General features: G+C 41.2%; 2 protein-coding genes across 9 annotated transcripts in view; one reads left to right on the top strand and one right to left on the bottom strand.

Annotated features, from left to right (window-relative positions):
- APBA2 (amyloid beta precursor protein binding family A member 2) overlaps window positions 1-6,844 on the top strand; it is an 83,291-nt gene extending 76,447 nt beyond the window's left edge. For both annotated transcript variants that reach the window (XM_077185404.1, XM_077185403.1), the window contains 2 exons: window positions 3,960-4,100; window positions 5,575-6,844. In XM_077185404.1, the coding sequence (XP_077041519.1) occupies window positions 3,960-4,100; window positions 5,575-5,646 (213 nt within the window). In that variant the 3' untranslated portion in view covers window positions 5,647-6,844. The remainder of the gene's footprint in view (window positions 1-3,959; window positions 4,101-5,574) is intronic.
- Window positions 6,845-7,918: 1,074 nt separating this feature from the next.
- Window positions 7,919-12,258, bottom strand: part of ENTREP2 (endosomal transmembrane epsin interactor 2) — a 90,167-nt gene continuing 85,827 nt past the window's right edge. For 6 of the 7 annotated variants that reach the window (XM_077185397.1, XM_077185398.1, XM_077185400.1 and 3 more), the window contains 3 exons: window positions 10,986-11,060; window positions 9,973-10,301; window positions 7,919-9,510 (listed from right to left, as the gene is read on the bottom strand). In XM_077185397.1, the coding sequence (XP_077041512.1) occupies window positions 9,319-9,510; window positions 9,973-10,301; window positions 10,986-11,060 (596 nt within the window). In that variant the 3' untranslated portion in view covers window positions 7,919-9,318. The remainder of the gene's footprint in view (window positions 9,511-9,972; window positions 10,302-10,985; window positions 11,061-12,258) is intronic. The other variant, XM_077185402.1, reaches the window with a different exon arrangement.

Here is a 12,258-nt window from a genome sequence, read left to right as displayed (position 1 = left end):
CAAACAAGGGAATATATTTATATACTTGTAAGCATCACTGTATGTGATTATCAAGTTTTCAGGAGCCCATTCACAGCTTTGGTGGGGGTGGGATCAGGGCTGGGGAAATGGATCAGGCCAAGGTGGATTAGGAGCATCCCATGCCCTTCCATGGACAGCGAGTCTGTGTGACAATCTATTCATCTTGTCCCTGCTAATCATCTCCTACATGATTGGAGCCTCAGTTCAGTAAATCCTGCAGGCTCTGCTTGTTTCTGTCACAGTGTGCTCCCTCCATCTACTGGCCATTTGTCACCACACTGATAGATCATCATTCCTTCCACTTAAATGAACAACATTCAAATGACATCAAATGTAAAGTTCACCAAGTGCAGCAAAAAATCCTTTTCATATAGGAAAAAAAAAAGCCTTGCAGAGCATTTCATTTATGAAAAGCCTGTTTGAATATGAAAGCCAGTGAACAAAAAGATGAGAGTAACATCTTTTGTTAGGCTGCTATGGAGACAAACCTCTGGGCCTGGAAAATCCTTTCCTCTGAAAAACTCTTTCAACATTTGAAAATAAAACTATAAAATATATCTCTCTGGTAGTTTGACACTCTACTCTTTAAAAGTACTTTTGTAATTGCCAGCAATTGTTACAAATTATGATTGGATCCAGAAGTAATATTGTTATTCTTTGTTGGCTCAGCATTAGCACAGCAAAGAAATAAATGGCTTGTCAGAACAGATATAATTAAATGTCTCTTTCTGGTAGGCCATTACCTCATTATCCATGCAGCTGGGATTTATTTCTGTGCCTCCCTTGATAGCAGCCTTGCAGTGGCTCCTTTTCACCCTGCCTATCTCATCTGTGCAGGATGCACAGCCATTAGAGTGGGAATAGCCCATAAACACACAGAAATCCCATCTGAGCTGGCTTTGCCTGCACAGGGTGTCAGGCAGATGCAGACACTGAAAAAGGATGTTGTGCACACACACATAACAACCATGAGTGTTGTGTGATGGGGGGCTGAGCATTAGATGACCTGTCAGGCACTTTCTGAAAGTCCTTATGCTACAGTTCTTTTAAAATTACATTATTTAAATACAAATGGTCCTTATGTATCACATTATTGTCTTCTAGATTTGGTCCTTGTGTATAACTTTTTGTTTTCTTCATTGTGAAAAAAAAAAAATCTGTGAATTACCAGTTATATTCTCACTGCTGATAAAACACCACTTCTCAGTCTAGATCTCACTTTCTCTGAGAACTCTGTCTACCCTGTCCCTAGCCTAGCACAAGCTATCTAAAAACACAGTAAAACTTTATAGAACATCTTATTCTTTCTTCCCTGCATTTGTTTACTGTCATTTAGAAAAAAAATTACAGGGTTTCAACAGTGTAATATAAAAGTGAGATGAGGAGAAATCTTGTTTTAATAGGTTATTAAAGGTTATTATTAAGGCATTTACACAGAATAACGTTTGTCTGGCACTATTTTATCCTAATGCTTTGCTACTCTATGGGCAGTTGCAATAAAACTGATTGTGAAGCTACTGAAGTTCCACATCTGATGTGCTGCAGCTGGTCTAAGGCATTGCAAACCTGTCACAGCTGAGTGGATTGAACCAGTGTGGTTTACACCTTTTTTTTTTCCTTCTTTGCCATTCAGTTTACAGAGTCAAGAGAATATAGACTCTTGCTTACAAGAAGCAGATGTGTCTTGCTTTATCTAATATTATAGCTGTTGCCATGTTTAACAAATACAAGTTAAAGAGTCCTGCCTGAATAAAATCATATTTACTTAAAGATATTGCTCAGTTTAAACTCACCAGCTTCAGCTGTCATAGCTCCACTGGCTGGAGAATAAAACTCTTAAGGCTGCTTTGAGTCAGCCCTTGCAAATACAGGAGTCACTAAATGTGTGCTGTAAGTGCAGAATATTTTTTTCTCTGTGTGTTCTGTCCCTGGCTTAGCAGGGTCTGGAAGTCTGGGCAGAGCCACTCAGCCTCTGTCTGCTTCTCTTTCTACCTCATTAAAACACTTAATGCTCACAAAAGGAAGCTGCCTGCCTCCCCTGGAGAGGGATTCCTGAATGAAGAGACCACTTTCTATGTCTGGGGCTGTTAGAAAGAAAAAACTGGCTGATGGTATTAAAAGTGCTAAAAGTGCTTTGAGAGCCAAGCAGGGAAAAGGGCTCTGGATAGATATGCAAGCCATTATCTTTTCCTTTATGCCAGTGGGGTGAGGGATCACATTTCCATTTGCTCTAAAAGCTTGCATTTCAGCTGTACTGTCTCTCTATTTTCTTGTACACCACAAAAAATATATTTACAGGGTTTTTTTTGGTACATGCTGCTTTTTGTCCTTTCTGATTTCTGCTCCCCAACAGCAAGGAGCAAACTTACTCTAACAGTGAGTTGAATTGAGAAGCTTTCTGTAAAAGAGATCTGTGTAGTAGAGTTTATCTTGTGAGCTGTGTGATTAAAAGGTGGACAACCTGCAAAAAAATACATTGTATGTGACTGAAATTCAAGACCCAATTCTGTGAAGTGAGAGTGCTTCTTTCCATTGAAGCCCACCAGAAATACTTTAAAGACTACAGGAGGTAACACAGCCACTGGAGAGAGCATGGTGGAAGATAAATCTCACTGCAGGAGGAATGTGTTGGGTTTTTGGTTGTGTTTTGTTTTGTTTTCTGCAGGCTGAGAAAGGCAAAGCAAAGAATATATTTTTTATAAGCACAGAATAACAATATATTCTCACTCCTCAATCAAACAGTCTGAACTAAAAGTGAGAAGGGATTTCTTTTTTTATAGCATTGTTATTTGTGGAGAGGAGTTTAAAGGAAGAAGGAAGGTGCTAGTGCCATCCAGGAAAACATTCCAGTCAACCACAAACAATGTTTTACCTTCAACACGTTCCAGACTGGCCACATCCCCACATACTGCACTTTTGAATTAGATAACAAACTCACTGGGGCACAAGCCCATCTGACCATACTTGTATTTAGCTCTGAACCAACCACCAGATCACAGCAAATAATGATTCTTGGCATATCATTCTAACCATTGACAGTAAGTGCACAAACAGGCATCAGCTGATGGCCAGCACTCTTTTCTTTTCCTCCAAGAACTGGTTTTTCTCAGTAAACAAAAGGTAAATCCCAGCACTGATAAAGTCTGCTTAGCTCCAGAGATTGGAGCTGTGCATTATCTGCCTTGTGTGATTCATGGACTTAGTCATTTGAAATAATTTGCCAGCAATTTCTATGTAATGCACAGCAGTCTAGTCTGCCAGGGTGGATCCCCTTGCAGCATAGATACTGTTGCTAAGGAGGAAACATTCTCAACTCCACACCAGATTGAGATTTCTCTTTCTGCATGCGCTCTATGCATGTTGCAACCTCAGAATACTTTAGGTAGCAATGTCTGCTGGGACTGTGTCTGCTGGATGTAGTTCTTCTTGTAGAATTATTACCCAGTTGTAGGGGTCATAACATTCAGAACTTGTGCCAAATTCTTTACTGGAACCTCAGCTGCCATTTAAAGAAGAATGGCCTAACTTGCCTCCTCCATCCCGAGCTCCCTGTGGCCAGCAGCACTGACCAGTGTAGAGGGAAGCTGTGACCCTGGAGAGCAGAGCTCCCTCCTCTCCTGCAGGGGCACAGGAGGTTGTGTCCCAGCAGTGCATCAATCTCTCTTCCCCTGTCTCCACTTTTGTATGGCTACAACCTGCATCACTGTGAAAGGTATTTTTATATTCCCAGTCAGAGACTGAAAATGCAAATTATAACAGGCAGAAATCTCAAAAAAAACCTCCCTCTAACAAACCACTAAAGTAACATTTAAAAACTCATTGATTAATACTTTCAACAAGCATCTTCTGGATCTTGACAGTGTCACCACTCATTAAATCCAGTAAGGGCTGCATGATGATATTTCTAAGCCTCAGTAAGCGTTGCTTTCTCCTGGCAGATCTGCAGCTTGATGCGAGGTGGAATAGCAGAGAGGGGCGGGGTGAGAGTGGGACACCGCATCATCGAGATCAACGGGCAGAGCGTCGTGGCGACCGCTCACGAGAAGATCGTGCAAGCATTGTCCAACTCCGTGGGAGAGGTAAGGGAACAAAGCCTTTACCAAGCAAGTAAAATAGTGGAAAGAATGTATGGTTCAGTGGAAAAGAGTGTCAACACAGCATTAAAATCACCAATTCAGTAAATTAAGTTTGGTACTAATAAGAAACAATTAACAGTTGGGTTTTTTTAACAAGTAATGATGCACATTCACTGCATTTTTCTATTCATTTTTAAGAATTCCTGGCATAATTCTATACCTTCAACCTACTGTCTGAATTAAATCAAGTGATTAAAGGAAGAAACCACTCAGGGATATTGGCTGTGAAGATGTCTCTTATCACTACAGCATCTTCCATAGAAACTAATTACTATGTCTGAAAGATGCAAACTGATATACATTGTAATAATTTAATTTCCAACTTACCTTGGAAGTAAGTTAAGACACCACTCTCCAGTACTTCTAGTGAGATCAGCAATGAATAAGCAAGATTGTCCAGTTTTTCCAAATCCCTCCTGAATTTAATGGTAGTCTAAATACAGAACCCTGGCCAGATCTCCCACTATTTCCTCTGACAGAAATTAGAGATAGCTGGTTTCCTCCTGGAAAATGATACCTGACAAATCATAATAGAGTATGTGCACTGTCAGGAGCAAAGCTGTAAATTCCAGCAGCCCCTCCATGGTCCCCCTTCACTGTGTAACTTCTCACCTATCACAGGAAAACAGCATGAAACTTTTCTTCTTTACAGTGTGAAGAGAAGATACCAAGGCAGCTGGTCAGGGTCTGTATTACCAGTCAGTAAAGTTTCCCTTTCTTCCTCTTGTGTTGTCCAGTAGATACTTAGGGCTGTAAGTCCAGTTCTGGTGGAGACCTGATTACCTGAGCCTTGGACTCTGTCAGTCTGTGAAATCCTCTGGCACTGGAGCCCCAGGACTCCTTGAGGAGGAACTGAAGCACATTGGCCATAGGAGAAACTGTTCCACCAAACTCTTGATTGGCATTTGAACATCCGGTGGCAAAGTCCAAGTTCTGGGTTCAGAAAATCATACTGTAATTAGGTGAAAATATGAAATGACATTCCCACAGAGAGGAAGACAGAATACAAATCTAAGTTCCATTAAAACCAGAACAGCAGAATGAATTTTCAGAGATATTTGTGCTACTTCTTATTTAAGGTCTGTAAATTTTACTGTAATTGGAGCAGAGTATATCAACAAAAAGTGTTTAGGTGGCTTTTAAAACTATATGATGTCACATCATGTAGTTAACATTAATGAATAATTAAAAAACAAAACAAAACTAAACAAAAAACCCCAAACCACATGAAAAAAAAAGCAAAGACAGCAAACCAGCATCCTAAAACCAGAGCTTTGAACTAGAAACTCTAGGAAAAAAAATCTATAAAAGCCAGGACAAAAAAATGCACTTTGACCACAGGGAGACACAGATGGGGCCTTCTGGATTATTTTAAACTAGTACCAGCTCTATTAATGTCTGTGTAATCAATTGACAGATTCACATGAAGACTATGCCAGCTGCCATGTTCAGGCTCCTAACAGGTCAAGAGACCCCCCTGTACATCTAACATCTTCCATCCAAGCTGAAGCTGTCCTAACTGAAGAGAATTTTGTATTTTGTATGAATGAAAGGCTTGGAAGCTGACCTGAGGACTCCAGAACAAGGAACAGACAGGTGTCTCTGCCTTTTCTCTCCTTCCTTTCTATTTCTTTGACAAAAAGTGTTCAGAAGGATGGTCAAGGACAATAATCACTGACAAAAATCTTTGTAAACATTTAAGTATTTTGAACATCTTCTAAACTCTTTTCTCATAGAACTTAAACCATATTTATTTGTAACCTTTATGTGGAGTGATGTATGTCTGTCTTGTTTGATAACACAGTGAATGTGAATATTTGATGAATGAGACTGCAGGAGAAGGCAAAGAGAAGCAATTAGAGAAAGTTCTGTCTGCCTCAAGTTAAAAAAAAAAAATCCCAGTCCCATAAAGTGGTCCAATACTGATGACTTTGCATAATTTTAAAACTGGTGCTGAATTGATGGTATTTCAGTGGAAAGGAATGTGTGCAGTTCAAACTTTTAGACTCTACTGTAAAGAAAACCACTGTAGTACTTGGTATTGTTATGACAAGTGTAACCTGTTTGGCAAGGTGTGAACATAAACATGTAACAAGTGTTTCATATGCTAAATAAAGAATAATTGCCACAAGATTAAAATCAAAATATTTATTTAGATACATATTTATTTTTAATGCTTGTGATTTTTATGATTTAACAGAGTTGTTTCATGGATAACTTATTGCACAGGTTGTGTAATGTATGTGTTGGGCTGGGTTTTGTTTTTCTTTCATTTTTGCATATATTTTGCATATTACCTTTTTGTTCATAATAGCTCAAAATGGGAAAGCCATGCTTACCTGTTTCTGTCTTTTATAAAGCATTCTTATTCCTAAGGCAATGTGTTCTGAATGTAAATTGTTTTGACAAATAACCTAGCACCATCAGCAGTATTAGAATGTGTGTAGATAAAAAACCTAGTAGTAAAGTTGTATTCCTTATGAGATAAATGTTAATTGGTGTAACTTTGTCTATTTTTTTTTTCTTTTGGCCAAGGCCTTGAAGAAAATACACTGTGACTTAAGAAGCCTTACCATGCAGTAACTAAAGAGCTTTAGATGACTGTACTTCAAGGAGTAGTGTGTTGCATGCAACTGACCTTAGGAAAGAATTAACCTATCACTAATAAATCTGAAATAAGAAAGGAAGCTTGCTTATTTTGTTTGTCGTGTAACTTTACATAGTAAAAAATTCCAAGTAGAAGATCATTTAATTCTTCATCTAAGTGCAGTTGCAAAGGTCACAGATTTTTTTTTTTAAGGAAATATTCTCTTGAATTAGGAATTTGTGTATCATTATGATCTTGAGAGTAGAAGCTTTCAATTAGCATACCTTGTTGCCACTGGATGTCACTGTAACTTCACATCAATACAGAAGCATGCTATAATTAAAATACATTAAAATGGATGAATCTGTAAAACTTAAACTACCCATCTTCAGCTACATTCCTTTGTGACCTTTTCACAGGGTGTCTGCCCAGCTCAGAGTGACACAAATGAAACCAGTATCTGATTAAACCTCAAATGGAAACTAATGCTACTGACAAGCACTGCTGCAAAAAAATTAAAATCCCGAAACATCAACCTGTGGTAGGTTCTTATGAGAACCTTCTCTTTAAGGCCTTTCCAATTTCCTCTGAAAGAGCCAGGATGAAGCTTGCACTGGAAGATGTTGCTGGCAGACCTGTGTTTATGCTGGTAATGAAATCAGTGTCAATATTTACTTTTTGATATTTTTTTAAAGATCAATGTTAAATAAATCATAAACACAGCAGAACCACAATAACATGTTTTAGTAATAAAATTGTCAAAACTATGAATTGGAGTAACAATTCTTTTTGAAAATACTCAAGGCTTGGCTAGATAAAAATTCTTTTAACTTCCAATCAGTTGCTGTTGGTAAAAAGTTTGTGAAAAATGCAGAATTTCAGTCTTCTTCCCTAATGCATCTTTTGGTCACACACTTTAGGGGATTTACCATCAGCTCTTGGTCACACACTACTTGCAGGACTGAAGTGCTGAACATTCAGAACAGAGCAGGAATAAACCACACTGCAGCCAGTACTGCAGCTTAAAAGGGCAGCCCTGGGAGGGGGAGCAGTTTAATTGGACAGATCAGTTAGTCTGGAATGACAGACACTGGAAGAATGGATTAGAAGGGCACTGTGTATGTGTATAAATCACCTTTATGTTTGTATCCAAATCAGTGTTGAAAAGGCAAAGTCCAGAAATACTTTTTTATTAAAACACTGACGATAGTTAAAACACTTTGAGGTACATTAAATAAATACAACTTTTAAGTTGTACAGCCAGTCTCTGGTGGGTTTGCAATGGTTTTCAAGAAATGCTGAGCAGCATCAGTAGCATTTCTATAAGTACAGTGAAATAAATGCATTTCTGGTTGGGAAAACACTTGTTATGACTTCACTAATAAATCAATTAAAAGTTTGCAAAAATCAAGGCTGAAATTTACATTCAGAAAAACAGCCGTTCTCATCCTGCTGTGGGGAAAAAAGTGAAATTCCAAAGGAAGACACTTTTTCCTTTTAAAGTCATCCACTAGTTGTGTTTGTCCCAGTCCTGGTTTCTTCCACAGCTCTCAGCTGCCATGACATACCTGTGGACCCTCTCAGAGGATGCTTTCCCGGGGCACTCGGATCACAGGATGGTTTCCTGGGACACCCTGGTCACAGGATGGTTTCCCGGGACACCCCGGTCACAGGATGGTTTCCCAGGGCACCCCGGTCACAGGATGGTTCCTGGGACACCCTGATCACAGGATGGTTTCCCGGGACACCCCGGTCACAGGATGGTTCCTGGGACACCCTGATCACAGGATGGTTTCCCGGGACACCCCGGTCACAGGATGGTTTCCCAGGGCACCCCGGTCACAGGATGGTTTCCTGGTCACAGGATGGTTTCCCAGGGCACCCTGGTCACAGGATGGTTTCCCAGGGCACCCCTGTCACAGGATGGTTTCCTGGGACACCCTGATCACAGGATGGTTTCCTGGGACACCCCGGTCACAGGATGGTTTCCCAGGGCACCCCGGTCACAGGATGGTTTCCTGGTCACAGGATGGTTTCCCAGGGCACCCTGGTCACAGGATGGTTTCCCAGGGCACCCCTGTCACAGGATGGTTTCCTGGGACACCCTGATCACAGGATGGTTTCCTGGGACACCCCGGTCACAGGATGGTTTCCCGGCACACCCCGATCACAGGATGGTTTCCCAGGGCACCCCGATCACAGGATGGTTTCCCAGGGCACCCCTGTCACAGGATGGTTTCCTGGGACACCCTGATCACAGGATGGTTTCCTGGGACACCCCGGTCACAGGATGGTTTCCCGGCACACCCCGATCACAGGATGGTTTCTGCGGCACCCCGATCACAGGATGGTTTCCCAGGGCACCCCGATCACAGGATGGTTTCCTGGGACACCCCGATCACAGGATGGTTTCCCGGGACACCCCTATCACAGGATGGTTTCCCGGGACACCCCGGTCACAGGATGGTTTCCCAGGGCACTCGGATCACAGGATGGTTTCCTGGGCACACCCCTATCACAGGATGGTTTCCTGGGCACACCCCGATCACAGGATGGTTTCCCGGCACACCCCGGTCACAGGATGGTTTCCCGGCACACCCCGATCAGGCTGTGCGGCCGCTCCCGCTCCAGGGCGCGGCTGAGCGGGGTCCGGCTGCGCGCCGGGGCCGCGGCGGAGCTCAGGGCGCCGCAGCTCCGCAGGTGCAGATCCCCCCCCTGCAGCCGCTTCCTGCAGCCGCCCGCGCCCTGCTGGGAGCTCGTCATCACCTGCGGGGAGAGGCAGGAGGGGAGGAGAAAAAATGGGGAGAACGGGGTGAGAAAAGTTCTCGTTTAAAAGCTTCAGTCTCTGGATAATATTTCATTTAAGCCTGTCTAACATTTAATTTAAGCTGCATAACATTTCATTTAAGCTGGATAACATTTCATTTAAGCTGTCTAACACTGAAACTCTTCCAAAGGAGGTTCAGCCCTCCAGAACCCCTCCTGCTTCTGTCCTTGCAGCTGGTCAGGGCTCAGGACTGGGGACCTGGAAAGCACAGCCAGGCTCGCTGTCTGAACTGCAGTGTAAAATGTATCGCTGCCCAATAAATACAAATTATTTCTTAATAATGCCATGTAACTATAAAGAACTTCTGTAGGAATTGTCTGAAGAATTTAAACTGTACAAACATTCAAATAAGGTATTTGCCTATGGAAACTGGACACACCTTTAGAACATCAGTGGCCTACCTGGTCTATGATATTGGCACTGAAGATGGCTTCTTCCATGTGTCTCTCATCAGATTTAATGACTGACCGTATGCTGTTCACTACGTGACGCACTTCTGGAGGGAGATTACAGTTTGAATGTTCCAAAAATTTTGCCACTAAAATTTTTGTGTCTTTATAGGCCTTAAGGTCCACTAAGGAGTGTGGCCGCTCTTTCGAGACTGTGTGAAAAGCCTTTGGCTTTAGGTGCAGATCAATTTTCCTTGTATCCCTCTGTTTTCCAGTTGGTAGAAAACTGCTCAAAGAATGCTGGCAAGCAGAGGCAGCCATATGAGAACCAGAGACAGGAACTAAAAAAGGGGGGGAAGAATATCTTTAAAGTAATAGTTTAACAAAAGAAAAAGAGAAAAGAAAAAAAAAAAGGCAAAACAAATATTGTCACAAAGTTTCTACTTTGTCATAAAATGTCTGTTTTGGTTGAAGAGTAGCAAAAACATGCAGTCAAGGAAACAGTACAAAATGGGTAATTTTAACCAGGAGTAACTAGGAGTAATCAGGAGTAAGACCTTCCCATGGCCAAGAGGACTGCCTTGAGAACGAGTGGGTGGGTAATTAAAGGACTTCACAAACCAGACATTTTTGTTACCTCCACCTTTAAGGACTTCAGGTGACATTAATGCTAAGGAAAGCCATCAGCTACTCTGTGTCACATGCAACTCGTACAGTTTTAGGCCCAGACCCTCACCCCAACTTTAAGACTAAAGTTCTGCCTATTTCTAGGCCTTGGAAATTACATGCAAGAGAGATTAGTGAGAAACACAGAGAAAGCAAAAATGCTGATCTAGACCAGGGGACCTAATTGACAGCATTTATTTTCATTCAGGTTCCATCAGCATTGTACACCATACATGTATGCTGTTAACTGGCTTTTCTGCCCCAGATTTTTCAAAGCTCATTTCTCTCTCAGAAGCTTTTCATTCTTTTTAAAAGAAAATAAGGAAACCCATCCTCTGCTTTAGAAAATCAATTCTCACCTGTTTCTCCTGTAGCTGGAGATAATCCTGCACCTTGGCACTGCCTGCACACAGAAGTCCAGGCACAATTATCACCTTCAACCAAAGGCAGACAGAAAAAGCAAAGTCAACCCCTGCTGTCCTCTGTCCAAAGCAAGGAAAAATACACTGGAACCTTTTATTATCTCCTTTGTAGAATGAAACCACTCAGAAGAATTACTGCTTTCAAGATGTCCATTCATAAAGAGAAGCTACTACACCCAGAGATGCCTTATGAGTTGTTACGCAGATACAAACAGGAAGACAGAGCTGATGTTTTATGGTTTTCTCTGTGATCCTAAATATTTCAGGCCTAAGTGCTGAAACTATGGCAAGCTCCCTATAGAGGCAGACCTCAGACCTTTTCTATATTTCCTGGGTGGACAGAGTTTATACTGGAAAATGGGAAAAATGAGAAAGATGAATCCCTCTAATTTCTACAAACCCAGCATTTTTATTCAATATTTCTCCTCCTTTTAAAATATATTATCGTTATTTTCAGTACAAATGTAACACATCATTGTTTAAATGAATGGGTGGGTGAGCAGGGTGGTGCTCAAGCCAATCAATAACAAGTGGTTATGAAGCATCTACAGACAGCTTTGGATACCATCTAATGACACTTTCTGGGATTCCAGCATGAGGATCAATGATGGTGAGATCACACTGTACAGTAACTACCACCTGCAGGCTTTTTCATTTCTGACAAGATGGAATAAATCCTCACATTTGCTTGTTAATCTGTTTCCAAGATTGAAAATGGTTTTGAACTTCTAGGTAGCTTAGGAGAAGTTTTCTTCCATATCTCCAGGGATAGTTTATAATGAAAAGCTGGCATAATCCTCTCTGGTAGAGTGAATAATTAAATGAAGGAAACAAATGTAAGATGCTTAAAACATAGCAAATCTGTAAGAAATTAAGAGAGACAGCTTCTATTCTGTCTTTAATTTGTTCTATTATGCTTAAGTACTGTAGCACATGAATCATGGCATGGTTGTTAAGAGGAGACACTTCAGAGGTTCTGCCTTCCCATCCATTACTAAACAGTTAAAATGTACTTGCAGAAGTCAAAACTACACCACTGGACATGACCCTGAATTATCTGGAACACAAACACTACAATAATCACTCAGGCACTTCACTGATACAGCCACATGGTCTATCACAGCTGATGATAAATGAAATTTATTGTAATAAACATCTGTGCTAGGAGTTGATTTTTGTCTGCCTTTGCCATGACAAACTTTACAGGGAA

The sequence above is a fragment of the Agelaius phoeniceus genome, chromosome 13 (assembly GCF_051311805.1).
Source record: "Agelaius phoeniceus isolate bAgePho1 chromosome 13, bAgePho1.hap1, whole genome shotgun sequence".
Lineage (NCBI taxonomy): Eukaryota > Metazoa > Chordata > Aves > Passeriformes > Icteridae > Agelaius > Agelaius phoeniceus.
Note: the sequence above shows the minus strand (reverse complement) of the source record. Positions and strands in the feature narration are given on the sequence as shown.